Source organism: Canis aureus, chromosome 16, assembly GCF_053574225.1.
Source record: "Canis aureus isolate CA01 chromosome 16, VMU_Caureus_v.1.0, whole genome shotgun sequence".
In the NCBI taxonomy this organism is placed as follows: Eukaryota; Metazoa; Chordata; class Mammalia; order Carnivora; family Canidae; genus Canis; species Canis aureus.
In genome coordinates this window covers 14,814,388-14,826,536 of record NC_135626.1, presented here as the reverse complement: position 1 = coordinate 14,826,536, position 12,149 = coordinate 14,814,388, and the positions used below count along the sequence as shown (strand labels likewise).

Below are 12,149 nucleotides of genomic sequence, written 5' to 3'. Positions count from 1 at the left end.
ACAGATGGGGGATGCAATGGGTTTCAGTGATGCCCTACCACAAACGTTGCTTCAATTATTCCTCTTTAAGAAACTAGAGTTTATTTCCTTAAATTACAGAATTTTTGAAAAATTAAAATTCTTGGAGTGTCTGTGGTTTAGACCAACAGTTCACCCTCCAGCATCATGTCAGCCAATCAGATGGCCACTGAAGTGTTAAATACTGAGGCACGTGGAGAAGGCCCCATTTCTCCCTTCAGGCTCTGGAATGTTGTAGAGAGATTACCAATTGTGACATCACTCTGGGAACCACCTATCTCACCACCATCCATCACTCTCCAAAGGACAATTTTGGATACGGGCCAGGTAAGGAACACACTGTTCAGTGAGAGCTGGCTTGTCCAGAACTGTGGCCTTCTTCATCCATGCATTCAATACAGACTTACTGAGTGCCTAGTAAATACTGGGCACTTTGCTAAGAGCCCCCAAACATCTCTCAATTATCTGTCTCCAACCACTTCAGTGCAGGATTCCAAACTCTAGAGTTCCACTAAAGTAGAATTTTTGCAAAGGGCCCATATGGGAGGAGGAGATAGAGGTTTCCCCCACCAATGGCCCTCAAAACCCATGAATTTTGAGATCACTGCTGAGACCTGAAAGTTTAGTTGGTTAAATGATGTAGCAGAACTCAATTTATTTTCCCCTGTGTTCTGGGGGGGCAAATCTGACCTCATATCTTCTGCCTCCCTGAGCTCCAGGTAGAACTATAACCTGGGAAAGGGGAAAAGATGCCTTTTACCTGTCACTAGCTAAGTTTTTTTCCTCCATTTTTACTTGTGCAGTGTCCAATGCTTTTAAATAGTTCTATGTCTCTCTTGACCACGAGGAAAGCACATTTAAAAAGTAATCACATTATAGTGTTAGTAGCATTTCTACCCCTGAACTATTGATATTTTGAAAAAAGAACAATTATACAAAGGCTGGCACTGAACACACACAAAAATGAATCAAAGGCATCAACAAATAACATACTTTTTTAGTAAGGATGTCCCTGTTGCTCTTCAAATCATACTCCTTAGGTACCACATCTACAAGGAAGGCCCAGGCACAGACTGAAAGGATCCCGACTGTCTTAGGGACCACAGATCACCTCTGCTTCAAGCTGGAATATTCCTTCTCCGCAGAGTCCAGGAACTGACATATGCAAACACCCACCCAGTAGGACATGTCCAAGAAAGAATGGAAAGAAAAATGATGGTCCAGATGTTCTGTAACTCGCAGTGACTGCCAAATCACCAAGACCCCAAGCACCTGGGAGGGCCAGGCAACATCAGGCCCTTGCTTCCTGGTTTCAGACAGCCAGGGTTCTGTGGCTGGGTGGCGACTCTGACAGCAAGCAGACTGGCCTGGAGAGAAGCCTTCAGAAGGGCACCAGCTGACAGGACTTGGGGGCTGAACACTGAGGGCTGATTTATCACTTCCTTACTCATAAAAATGTGATTCAAACTGCTGCTGATTAGTGAAGGATTTAAATCTTTACCCTCTCCCCAACCCCCTTCCCTCTCCACCCCCGGCACAGATGCTGCTACTCAGCCACAACACCCCCTTCTTGCCACTGTCCGTGCAAGCACAGCACAGGGGCCCAGAGAAGATGACTCATGTGCTGGGAAATGGAAAAGTGCATCTTCCCACCAACCAGCCCCGCTGAGTGCTCTGCTCACCCCTCTCCCCATGGCAGCCCACACAGTGGGGTCTGGACAGCCGCCTCAACTGCACACCGGGTACTTGGCAGCACATCCGAAGAGCTCTCTGTCCTACTAGAGTGTTATATCCTATGGCCCAGGCTGTTTTTCCCTAAAACATTCTTGGAGCTTCTGACCACCTCAGCTCGTGCTTCCCTGGGCTCCAGGTGCCTCATGTAGGTAACCATCAGGACAGGGCCAGAAATGAGTAGTCTCAAGCACAGGCTTTGACATATCGTTCTAAGCTAGCAGGTCCTCATTATGACCAACCATGGATAGAAAAGAGTCCTAAAAAAAAACCTTGGCCTCAAACGGTAGAACCACCTTTTTTCTTCTTTCTCTGTTCTCACCATCTCACCTTCCTTTTACCCATATTTTCTTAACCTTTACTTAACAGCAGCTATAAGAAAAGGACTCACTGGTGGCCTATCAAAAGGCCAAGGTATTCCTTTTCATGGAGCAGAAGCTGCTGACAACAGATGCTTCACAGGCAAGAGCTGCAGGTCCTTTACACTCACACCTCCTGAGACTACAGGTCACTTGAGGATGGAATGATATTGTGGCAGGGGCTACAGTTCTGTGACAGACAACTCACTTTTTAATTGTTTCCTGCTGTTACAGGGAGGCAGGCAAATAAATAGGAGGGCACCACAGGAGGCCCCATCTTCTGACCAGTGAGCTTCCCACTTAGGAGAACCAGCAGAGTAATGATGAACGAATCAATCTCCCTCCCCTTTGGACTTCATAGCTCACCATGACAGCACTTCACAAACTTTATTTCCTCCTTCCTGGAAACCACTACTGCCCCTCAAGATTGCATGCTTCCTCACAGGTATTCTCAGGAATAATTAGCCAAGCTCAAAAAGGCACCTAAGTCTCTGCATCTAGACTTCTGCTGGGAATTCTAAACACTGTAGCAGGCAGCACAAGAGGAGAGTATCCTCTAAGATTCACGTATGATTGAAAACCCAGGCAGACTAGCAGAGGACTTACAGAGAGTCCCAGGAGGAGCTAAATTTCAAGGGAAAGTGTGGCACATACACTCATCAGAGGAGAAATCCTCCACCTTCAACACCAGTAAACTGAGGCATAACCCCCAAGTACAAATGGGAAGGGAAATAAATCAACTTCAGAGTGAGAAAAGATGCAACAAGAGAACTAGCGACAGAAAGGCCAGGTCTGTTTTACAATAGAATCTGCAGAGGATAATTTCCACTTCTTGGCATTTCAGATAACAACCTTCCAGTCCTGAGACCAAACACTCTCTGTCAATGCTCTGAAACAATTCTTTGGCTGTGTGGGCCAAATAAACACACAAAACAATGTCACCCTCATGCTACATATTTCTGTCAAGTCAAACCACATCATCCTTACCTAAGGGGGGTGGAGGGGAGGGAAGTGATCCTGGTAACATCCTTCAACAGTGACCTGGTCATCAGAACATTTAAAAATCCTGACAGTCAGCCCCTCCCTCCACCACCCCCCCATGTCAAAAAAACCCAGTGTTCAGAAAAGCATGTCAAATGGACACCAGTATAATAGCCAAATTCTAGGCCTGGTGATTTTTGTGCTTCCAGTCTGAGTCACCAAAGCTCATCAATTCACTGTTCATACTCCCTGGCAGGCTCCCACAAGGGATAGCCCATAGGGAACTAGACTTTTCCATACTGAACAAACAGGGTACATGAGTCCAGAAACAGCTATTCCCAATCCCTGCCAAGCGTATGGTCTCTGCAATGAAACATTTCAGCAATGCTTCTCCCCTGGGAGAGGCTCTGGGTCTGTAGCCTCCAAGAGGCCTTGCTGCTGGCTTTAGCATGGCCAGATGTGCAACAGCATCTCTGGGTTGCAAATTAAGCTCTATACCCATGATTCCTTCCTTTCATCCCACCCAAGCACTAGAGAGTCATACAGATTTCAGAGAGTAAATTAAAAATCTGAGAAGCAATGATAGGGGTGTGTGTGCGTGTGTATACACACACGCATGTGTATAAGGGGGAATGTAGTGGTATAGTAGCATTGGAAAGCAGCCAGATTCAGCTTTATCTGTGTAGATAAAGACGCCAGCCATTCCTTACCTTTCAGCTGAGAGTTGTGTACAGCAAACATGTTGATGGTCATAAGCTGCAGCATGCGGGTACTTCCAATAGGAGGTGGGCTGTGCTGCAGCAGCACCTGGAATTCCTTGAGGACTTTCTCAGCCACCGCAGGGAATGTCTCCATCCTGCAAATACAGCCAGCTCATTCAGGGAGGCACATGCCCAAGAGCGGTTGGTGAGCATACGTGCAAATTCTCACCCCACCTCACCCTGCTATTAATGCCTAGGGGATTTTCTTTCACAAACCTTCCTGGTATCCTAAGGTTGTGACCATATTTAAAAGAAAGAATTGATCAGGGATCAGAGATGGAAACAACTCAACCTCTGGATATATCACTATGAACTATTAGGCTTTGGTATGCTATTTCCTAACCCCTGGTAATCAATCACTGGATTCAAGCTGAAATCAAAGTTTCTCTCTGAAACATTCAGTTTTTGTGAATAGTGAACAAACTTCCTTAAAGCTCTACAACATACATATTCCCCAAACTCCCTGATATGAAAACTGTATTCTATAAAAAGAGGTTCATGAATCTAGAGAGTCTTCACTCAAGGCTTCTCTTCAGGAAACCAGACATAGTTCTGCTGCTATCTTTTAGGTACTATTGCACTAATTGTTCCACCTAGGGATCCCAGACTTCCCCTCAAAGAAACCTTAGACCAAGGGCCCCCATGATCTGTTTCAGTCTTTCCTGTGTTGCTGTCCTCCCTCTCACAAGTCTTTGCTCATCAGGGTCTGTATGTTTTCAGGCCAGTGGAAATCTAATGCCCTGGCCAACTGCCACTCCCAATACAGGAAGAGTCTGTAATGTAGGGAGGTAGAAATCCCGCCAGTGACCTAGGGCTCCTAAAGAGAGGTCATTCAAACCACCGCTTGCCAAATGTGGCCACTGGATCCCAAACAGTGGTGCATGCCTGGAGCTCCTCTGGCAACATGAATAAACCACAGCTCAAGTCCTCAGAAAATAAAAAGCAAATTCAAACTTGGTGCTAGAGAGAGAAACCAGGCACATGGGCCTTAGAGCCATGCTGAACAATTCATGGTCAGCAAAATATCTTTTATCCATCCTCTACCCCCATCCCCCAAACAAACAAACTCCTTGTGGTACACTGGGGGGTGGCATGAGGAACTGCTCCAGGCTGGATTAATAAATAGCTTCTGGAAAGCCACAGGAAAGGGAATCCTTCTCAAAAGATACAAAATGGTTTCAAGTCCTAAACCTTGGTTTTCACCTGAACCTTGGCCCTTCCCCCACTGAGTAGTACCCTCCCCAGGTTAGGAAAAAAACTCCAGAGCTTTCTGGCATCTTAGCAATATTCCTTCCCTGCCCTTGGATGGCAACTCCTATTACTGACCTTTGGGTACCCAGGAGTCATGCCACAGTTATGGGTCATTTACAGTTTATACTCCAGTTCCCTTCTCTGCTGAGCTCCTCATTTTCATTGGCACAAAACATGCCATGCCATGTATTTTTTTTCCCCAACGTGCCATTTCAAGTGTCCCTCCACAAAAAAACAAGGAAAAAAAAAGAGCCTTGTTTTTACTTCCAAAAGTTTCAGAACCATTAAAACTTGGTAGGTTTGGAATGGCAGAGAGTGATATGTTTGGGGCTGGAATGGATCCATTTTTCCCCATGGGCTATAACAAAGGTTTCATTTTAAATCTTGACACTGTGCAGCACTCTTTCTGGTCAGAGGTGGGGAGGGGGGCTAGCACTTCTCATTACGAGAATAGCAGTGTTCACTCTGCTTGAAAAGCAGTCACAATGGGCAAGTTTCAGAGCCATGTGTCTCAGCGTTGAAAGGCAGTGGAGAGCCAGCACAGAACGACATGATGGAAGCGTCACGTGGGACAGTCCTGCTTCGAAGCTGTGTCTGAGGAAGCCTCTTCCCTGGGATGGAAATTGACTCCAATAACTCCCCAGGTCAGACTGAAGTCTCGAATGAGCATCAGGTCAAATAGCCACATCTTTTTTTCTTTTTTTTTTAACTTAAAAAAAAAATAAAAGCTCCTCCCTTTGCCTTTCAACTAGTTCAACATGATTAAAACAAAAGAAAAATCAAATATATAAGGATAAATGTTGAATTAACTTCAATTCTGAGAAGATGAATCCACTCAGACTAAAGCAGCTTTGTTGGGCAATAACTGAGGGATACACAGATAAAAGATCCTTCCTCAGAGCTCAGTAATGGGGTTTCTGCTTCCCAGTTTTAGTGACAAAATCAGCATTCGGGCCTCAAACTACCTGTAAGTAGTTTTACGTCTTTCTCTTTGCTCCACTCAATATTACAGAATAAAAATTATACTAAAATGGAAATAAAAACAATGTAAAATTTATGTTTAAAGTTTTATAAAATTATAAAAGAAGTAACAGCAGTAGTAGCAGAGGAGGAAAGTATAAAAAGATGGTAATTTATAACCAAAAAAAAATTGAAGCAGCCTCAAATGCCCAATAATCACAGATCATTAAGATGGCACATCCATAAAATTGAATATTATTTCTTTTTAATTTTTCATTTAAACTCAAGTTAATTAACATATAGTGTATTATTAGTTTCAGAGGCAGAATTTAGTGATTCATCAGTTATATTGGAGCATATATAACACCCAGTGCTCAGATTCTGTTTTTAAAAGTTGTATTAGATTTTTAATCACGTGGGGGAAAAGTTCAATATATATTAAATGAAAACAAAGTAGTTTAATATCATTTGTTATGCATATTTGTAAAAATAAATTTATGATATGTATAGATAAAAAAGATAAAAATATACATCAAGTGTTAAGTGTGAAGAAGTTATCTCTGGAGAGTGAGAAGATGGGTAATTTTTTATTTCTTCTTTTGCTGGGTTTTCTTAATATTTTACAATGAGTACTGTAGATTTAGAAGTAAGTAGATTTTCCCTACAATGAATATGTCTGGCTTTTGTATTTAAAACTTTTATAATTTTAAAAATAAATCAAGACATAAACATTGCATTTTTCACAATTCAAAGACCAAAATAAATATATCAGTCTTTGAATTCTAAGAGAACTTGAAGCTGTGCAAATAGCGTGACTAAGCAAGCAAGTAAAAACTAAAGTGGTAACTTTAACCAAGGCAATAATGGGAAGCAAAATGACTGTATTCGTCACAAATCAAGTCTCCAGGCTGCCGGTTTCCCAGTCTCTTCAGTGGAGTTCAAGCACAGGTCTGATCTGCCTCTCACCAGGAAAGCAAGCATCTGTGGGAGCTATACGGAACTCCCGAATGAATTCTCTGCCTGAGCCTGAGAGGATTCTGTCCCTATCCTTAAAAATTGCAGAAGATACAATCATTTTCAGGATAAGCCTTTTGCAGACTTAAGTGACTGCTTTCTGAAGTGATCTCTAGAGACACCTTGTCTCATTTGAATGGCAGTTTCAAGAAACCAGTCTTTCGGACAACACCAGGACCTAAACTAGGAGTGGGAGTGACTCAGACAGTGACTAACGGGACAGGACCCAACCTCTCAGATGCTGAGGAACACAGCTGGGCTAGATGACATTCTCTGCAGAAAAGAATCAGGCTTCCTAAATTTTTTCAACTTCTTCATTTTTAAAAACTGAACAAGACAGGAGAAATCCAGTAGCTAAACAAAAACAAACACAACTAAATCATGTGACAGGATACAGAGGAGAAAAAAATCATAGTGCTACAGGACATAAGGACCGGAATGGACCTTGGACATCATCTATTTAAACTGCTGATATGGAAACTGAAGCCCAAAGAGGCTTTTACTTGTTCCCTCTCGAGGTCTTATAATTAGTCAGAGGTGAAAAACAAACTCTTTCCGGCACCCAATTCCATCTTTTGCTCTGAACCTCTTTTTCACTGGACACTGAGGGAGACTTGTGTTGCATGCAGTAGGCATTCAAGTGGGTACAGACGCAATTTGGAACACCTGGCACAGAGGAGGCACAAGCCCAGAGAGCAATGCAACCCGGGGCTTTTCCCAAAAGGCAGGCGGGACAGTGGATGTGTCTTCAGCTGCTCCCCATTACAATCTCCTCACTCTTAATTCGTTTTCAACGCCTCCCACATTTCACATCTTCTCGGTAATTAGGCAACAGTCCATGTTGTTGTGTGTGGCTTGGGCTGTTTTTCTAGTCTTACAGACTACTATTACTTTTTTTTTCCCCCAATAGAAGTTACTGCTGTTTCTGCCTTCCAGAATAAATATGGGGGCTCAATTCTTTTCCCTCCAGGAGAGCACAAGAAGAATACTTACCAAGGGGCTAGAGTGCCTAGAATTTACATATATTTTCCTCATGTGAACACAACTGTAACTCATTTTTTATGAAGGTGAAACTAGACTGGCCTATGCCTTATCTTTTTGCCAACAGAATATGCTATATGCAGGAATGGAAGATGTCCTGGACCACAGCAAACCACTTCTGACAAATGAGATTATCTATTCCTTTTTAAAGCCTTCCAGAGAAGAAAATTCCCAAACATGTTCCCTCTGTGAAATTTTCTTACACCTATCCCAAAATCTCTTTAGCTATAATATAAGCCTATTTTCTCTTGCTGTCATTCTATAGAAATAAAAACTATCTGGTTGACTCTTTTAAACACAGGGTACCACACAGGGTACCTCTAAAGAGACCTTTTTTTAACCTTAATTTCTTGTTCTTGTGTGTCTAAGATTTTATTTTTAAGCAATCTCTATACCCAGGATGGGGCTTGAACCTACAACCTTGAGATCAAGAGTTGCACGCCCCCCCCCCCCAACTGAGTCAGCCAGGTGCCCCTTATCTTAATTTTGTTAAGATTAATTTTTCCTCTCAGAAATAATTTTCTAGCTTTTTAGTCATTATTGTGGTTCTTTCCCAAAGTTCCTCCAAAATCTATGTATCTATGTGAATTTTTAAAGGGAACAAAAGTAAGATTCTACCTAATACTTAAACTTGACAAAAATATATTGTAAAATATTTCCACATTCTAGACCAAGTTTATAACTTCTTTAGCCCCCCAAATCTCTAAAAGAGCAGTAGTTCCCAATGCAGAGCAATTTTGCCTCCCAGGGAACATTTGGCATTGTCTGATGACATTTGTAATTGTCATGACTGGTAAGGAGAGGAAGGGATACTACAGGCATGTAGTGTGTGGAAGCCTGGGATGCTGTTAAACATCCTACAAAGCACAGGACAGCCTCCAACAACAAAGAATGATTAAGGCTCAAAAATACCAATGATATAACGGTAGAAAAATACTGACTCAGAATACCACAGTACGTGAAAATGGACAGAACACAGGAAAAGGAAAAAAGGAGAGAAATACAGAGTAGAAAGGCAGGAAGGTAGTAAGAAAGATTTTTTTTTTTTGAGAGAAAAAATGAGAAAATTATGATAAAAATCTGAGAAAAAAGATGATAAAAAAAGGAGCCATAGTTCCTATTTTAAGCGCAGCATAATAGTTGTTTCTTGCTGTGATGTGATTATATGAAATGACATTGATATTATCTTGCCCATCTTGTAACTTCAGCTTTACATGACCCACTAGTGATTGGCCTGGGTCTACTATAACCTACTAGAACACTAGATCCTTCTTTCTAGTCTTTCATAGTCTATCCATTTCTTGTAATGATTTACTCATTCATACAGCAAATATTTTACTGAGTACCTACTGTGTGCCAGGCACTAGGGATACAATAGTGTATCTATTTTTAGTTTATCTATTTTAGTTTATCCATTTTTACTCAAAATAGGAACTATTTTGAGTAAAAACTCCAGGTTAGAGCTTACAGGGAGGGTGGGGAGAAGGGAGGAGCTACTGACACACCTGATTTCCTTTCCCCAAGTTAGTTACTTTACACTTAGTTCTCCTAATAGAGATGCATCAGTTGGCACTACTTCAAGTTTCCCAAGCGATTTCAAAATCAAGACTACCCCTGTGCTAGCCATCACTGTCACTCTTGCCCAGGCTGATGACAAATGAGTATGTACTAAGCATGCTTTCTGGTTCATCATCCATGGAACAGGGATTCCTGAAGGACAAAGCCTTTTAGCTTCTCCCACTAAGGAAACCTTCTAGAGCATTACAGATAGAAGGCTATGACAGAAGGTGAGGGAAACACTAACAACAATCTATAATCCAAAAGATATCACCTTCAAGTGTAGCTCATGATAAAACCTCCAACTGAGAAAATATGAAAACACAGTAGAAGCCCTATCAGAGAGTACTGCCACTTATTCATCTCCTAGACTACAGAAGCATTAGCATACACCTCTATTGTGGTGTGCAGGCATTCATCAGGCTATAAGATCAATCACTAGTTTTATACAGTGAGGAAAAACTCTGATCCACCAAAACATGATCTTGTTTGATACATCAAAACATCATCTTTCTAGGGATTTAATGGGAAGTAACAGGGTTTTGCACATACCACCTTCCCTGAGATTTCTATGTAAATCCATGGCGGATGGGGAACCAAAGAAACCTCTTAGCATTAAGATATCAGCAATACGGTGCAGGAACCTGAGCAGAGGAGAAAGGAGTATAGTTCAGAAGAAAGAGAAAATGTTACTCTTCACTTTAAGGGACAATTAGTGGATACCATTCTCCCCAAGGAGGACTCCTGGCAGCTGTAACCAGGGACTGAGTATGACTTCCTTAAGGAGCTCACTAGGGGCTGAGCTGGAAGGCAGAGGAAAGAGAAACCAAAGCGATTAGAAGGGGGGGGGGGGTGTTTAAAAAGGGGCTTTAGTAGAGAAAGAAGAGACAGACAGATGCGGAATAGTATTTCCCAAACTTCACGAGCAGAGTGAGTGAAGAGAAGGTGGAGGCCTCTAAGAATTCACACCCTGTGCCCTCAGTTACAAACACAGTCTAGTTGCTAACAATATTAAATTCCAAAATGACTTGTAATGTAGGAAAATAAAATAAACATCCTGCACACTTACCCAATCCGGGTAAACAGCTTCCCATGGGCATGGAGAAAACTGAGGATGAACCTTTTGTTCAGCTGCATGGGAAAAAGAGAGAGGAGAAAACAATTAAACTTTCCCCAGTTTCCTGTTACTGAACAGAGTCCCTAGTGACACAATAACCTGGCCAGGGTCTAAGGGGTGGGCACTAGAGATGGGAACCAAATGAACATGCCCAAAGTCTCACACAGACCCAGGGCACATGCCCAACAGCAGCTGATCAGCTGAGCCAACATGACGCAGGCTCGGTGAGTGGACAGCACCCTCTGCTGGCAGTGGTGTCTGTGTGCAGGGAATGAAGTGATGGCAGCTCTCTGATCCAGGAGTCAGTCACTCTGGCCCCACAATGATGGAAATGAAACAGAGATAAAGATAGGGAAAATACTTTAATTTTGTAAGTCCCTAATCTTATTTATAAGCTATTTTTCTACCTACCCAAGAAAGCAGGACTATTGTAACCACCAATAAAGTAACTCAGCACTAGCTAACTCATCAAATTGTACTTCTCCAGCTTTTAGGACAAAAATTCAAGCTCTACAGCAGCCCCGATGGCTCAGCGGTTTAGCGCTGCCTTCAGCCGAGGGCGTGATCCTGGAGACCTGGGATCGAGTCCCACGTCGGGCTCCCTACATGGAGCCTGCTTCTCCCTCTGCCTGTGTTTCTGCCTCTCTCTCTCTTTCTGTGTCTCTCATGAATAAATAAATAAATCTTTTAAAAAAATTATTAAAAAAAAATTCAAGCTCTAGGTCTAGAGCTGAAAATTCAAAAGTCTACAGGGACCAGGTACAAAATAGGCTACCAGAGACAGTAGTGCTCACTGCTTGTTCCACTCTAGTTCTGCTCTTCGGAAGCCTAGAGACCATCATCTCTTCTCCCCTTCCTCTTTTAAAGAAAAGCCAAAAGCTAGGTTTTATGCGAAACCGTCTCTCTGCCTTTTAAATGTTGGCTACAAATGGAAAAAATTTAGACATTAGGCAAGCCAAAAACACGCATTTCCCAGCCACATCTAGCTCATGAGCTACCAAATTTAAAATCTTCAGTTCAAGGTTCCAGAAAATGCTTCTATCAAAACCAAGGGGAAAGATTCCTCTGATCAAACCAAAGGGGGGGGGGGGGAGGAATTCAACTAAAAAAAAAAGTGGAGGTAATCTAAAGACCAAACCTTGTTGTCACCTTCTCCAGTTTCCTAGAACCAAAATGCTCAGGGCCCTCTAGCCAAATAGAAAGAGGAGTCAAGTATCTTGATCTCAGGGGAGTGCTCAGAGCAAGGAATAGGCCAGAAACCCTGGATACTTTGCCCAACAGGACAAACTCTTCTGGTTTACCCTCTTGCAAAAGAGAACACCAATTAAATCATGGCAGCTCTATGTATTTCATATGGAA

General features: G+C 42.4%; 1 protein-coding gene and 1 long non-coding RNA gene across 9 annotated transcripts in view; one reads left to right on the top strand and one right to left on the bottom strand.

Moving 5' to 3' along the window:
- Nucleotides 1-12,149, bottom strand: part of SMG6 (SMG6 nonsense mediated mRNA decay factor) — a 238,058-nt gene that overhangs the window by 175,252 nt on the left and 50,657 nt on the right. For all 8 annotated transcript variants that reach the window (XR_013354056.1, XR_013354057.1, XM_077851718.1 and 5 more), the window contains 2 exons: nucleotides 10,743-10,804; nucleotides 3,800-3,945 (listed from right to left, as the gene is read on the bottom strand). Coding sequence is in view for 6 of the 8 variants with exons in the window: in XM_077851718.1 (XP_077707844.1) it covers nucleotides 3,800-3,945; nucleotides 10,743-10,804 (208 nt within the window). In the remaining 2 variants the exon portion in view is untranslated. The remainder of the gene's footprint in view (nucleotides 1-3,799; nucleotides 3,946-10,742; nucleotides 10,805-12,149) is intronic.
- LOC144285926 (uncharacterized) lies at nucleotides 105-1,490 on the top strand. The gene is made up of 2 exons (XR_013354064.1): nucleotides 105-345; nucleotides 1,059-1,490. It is a non-coding gene; the product is annotated as an uncharacterized LOC144285926 (long non-coding RNA).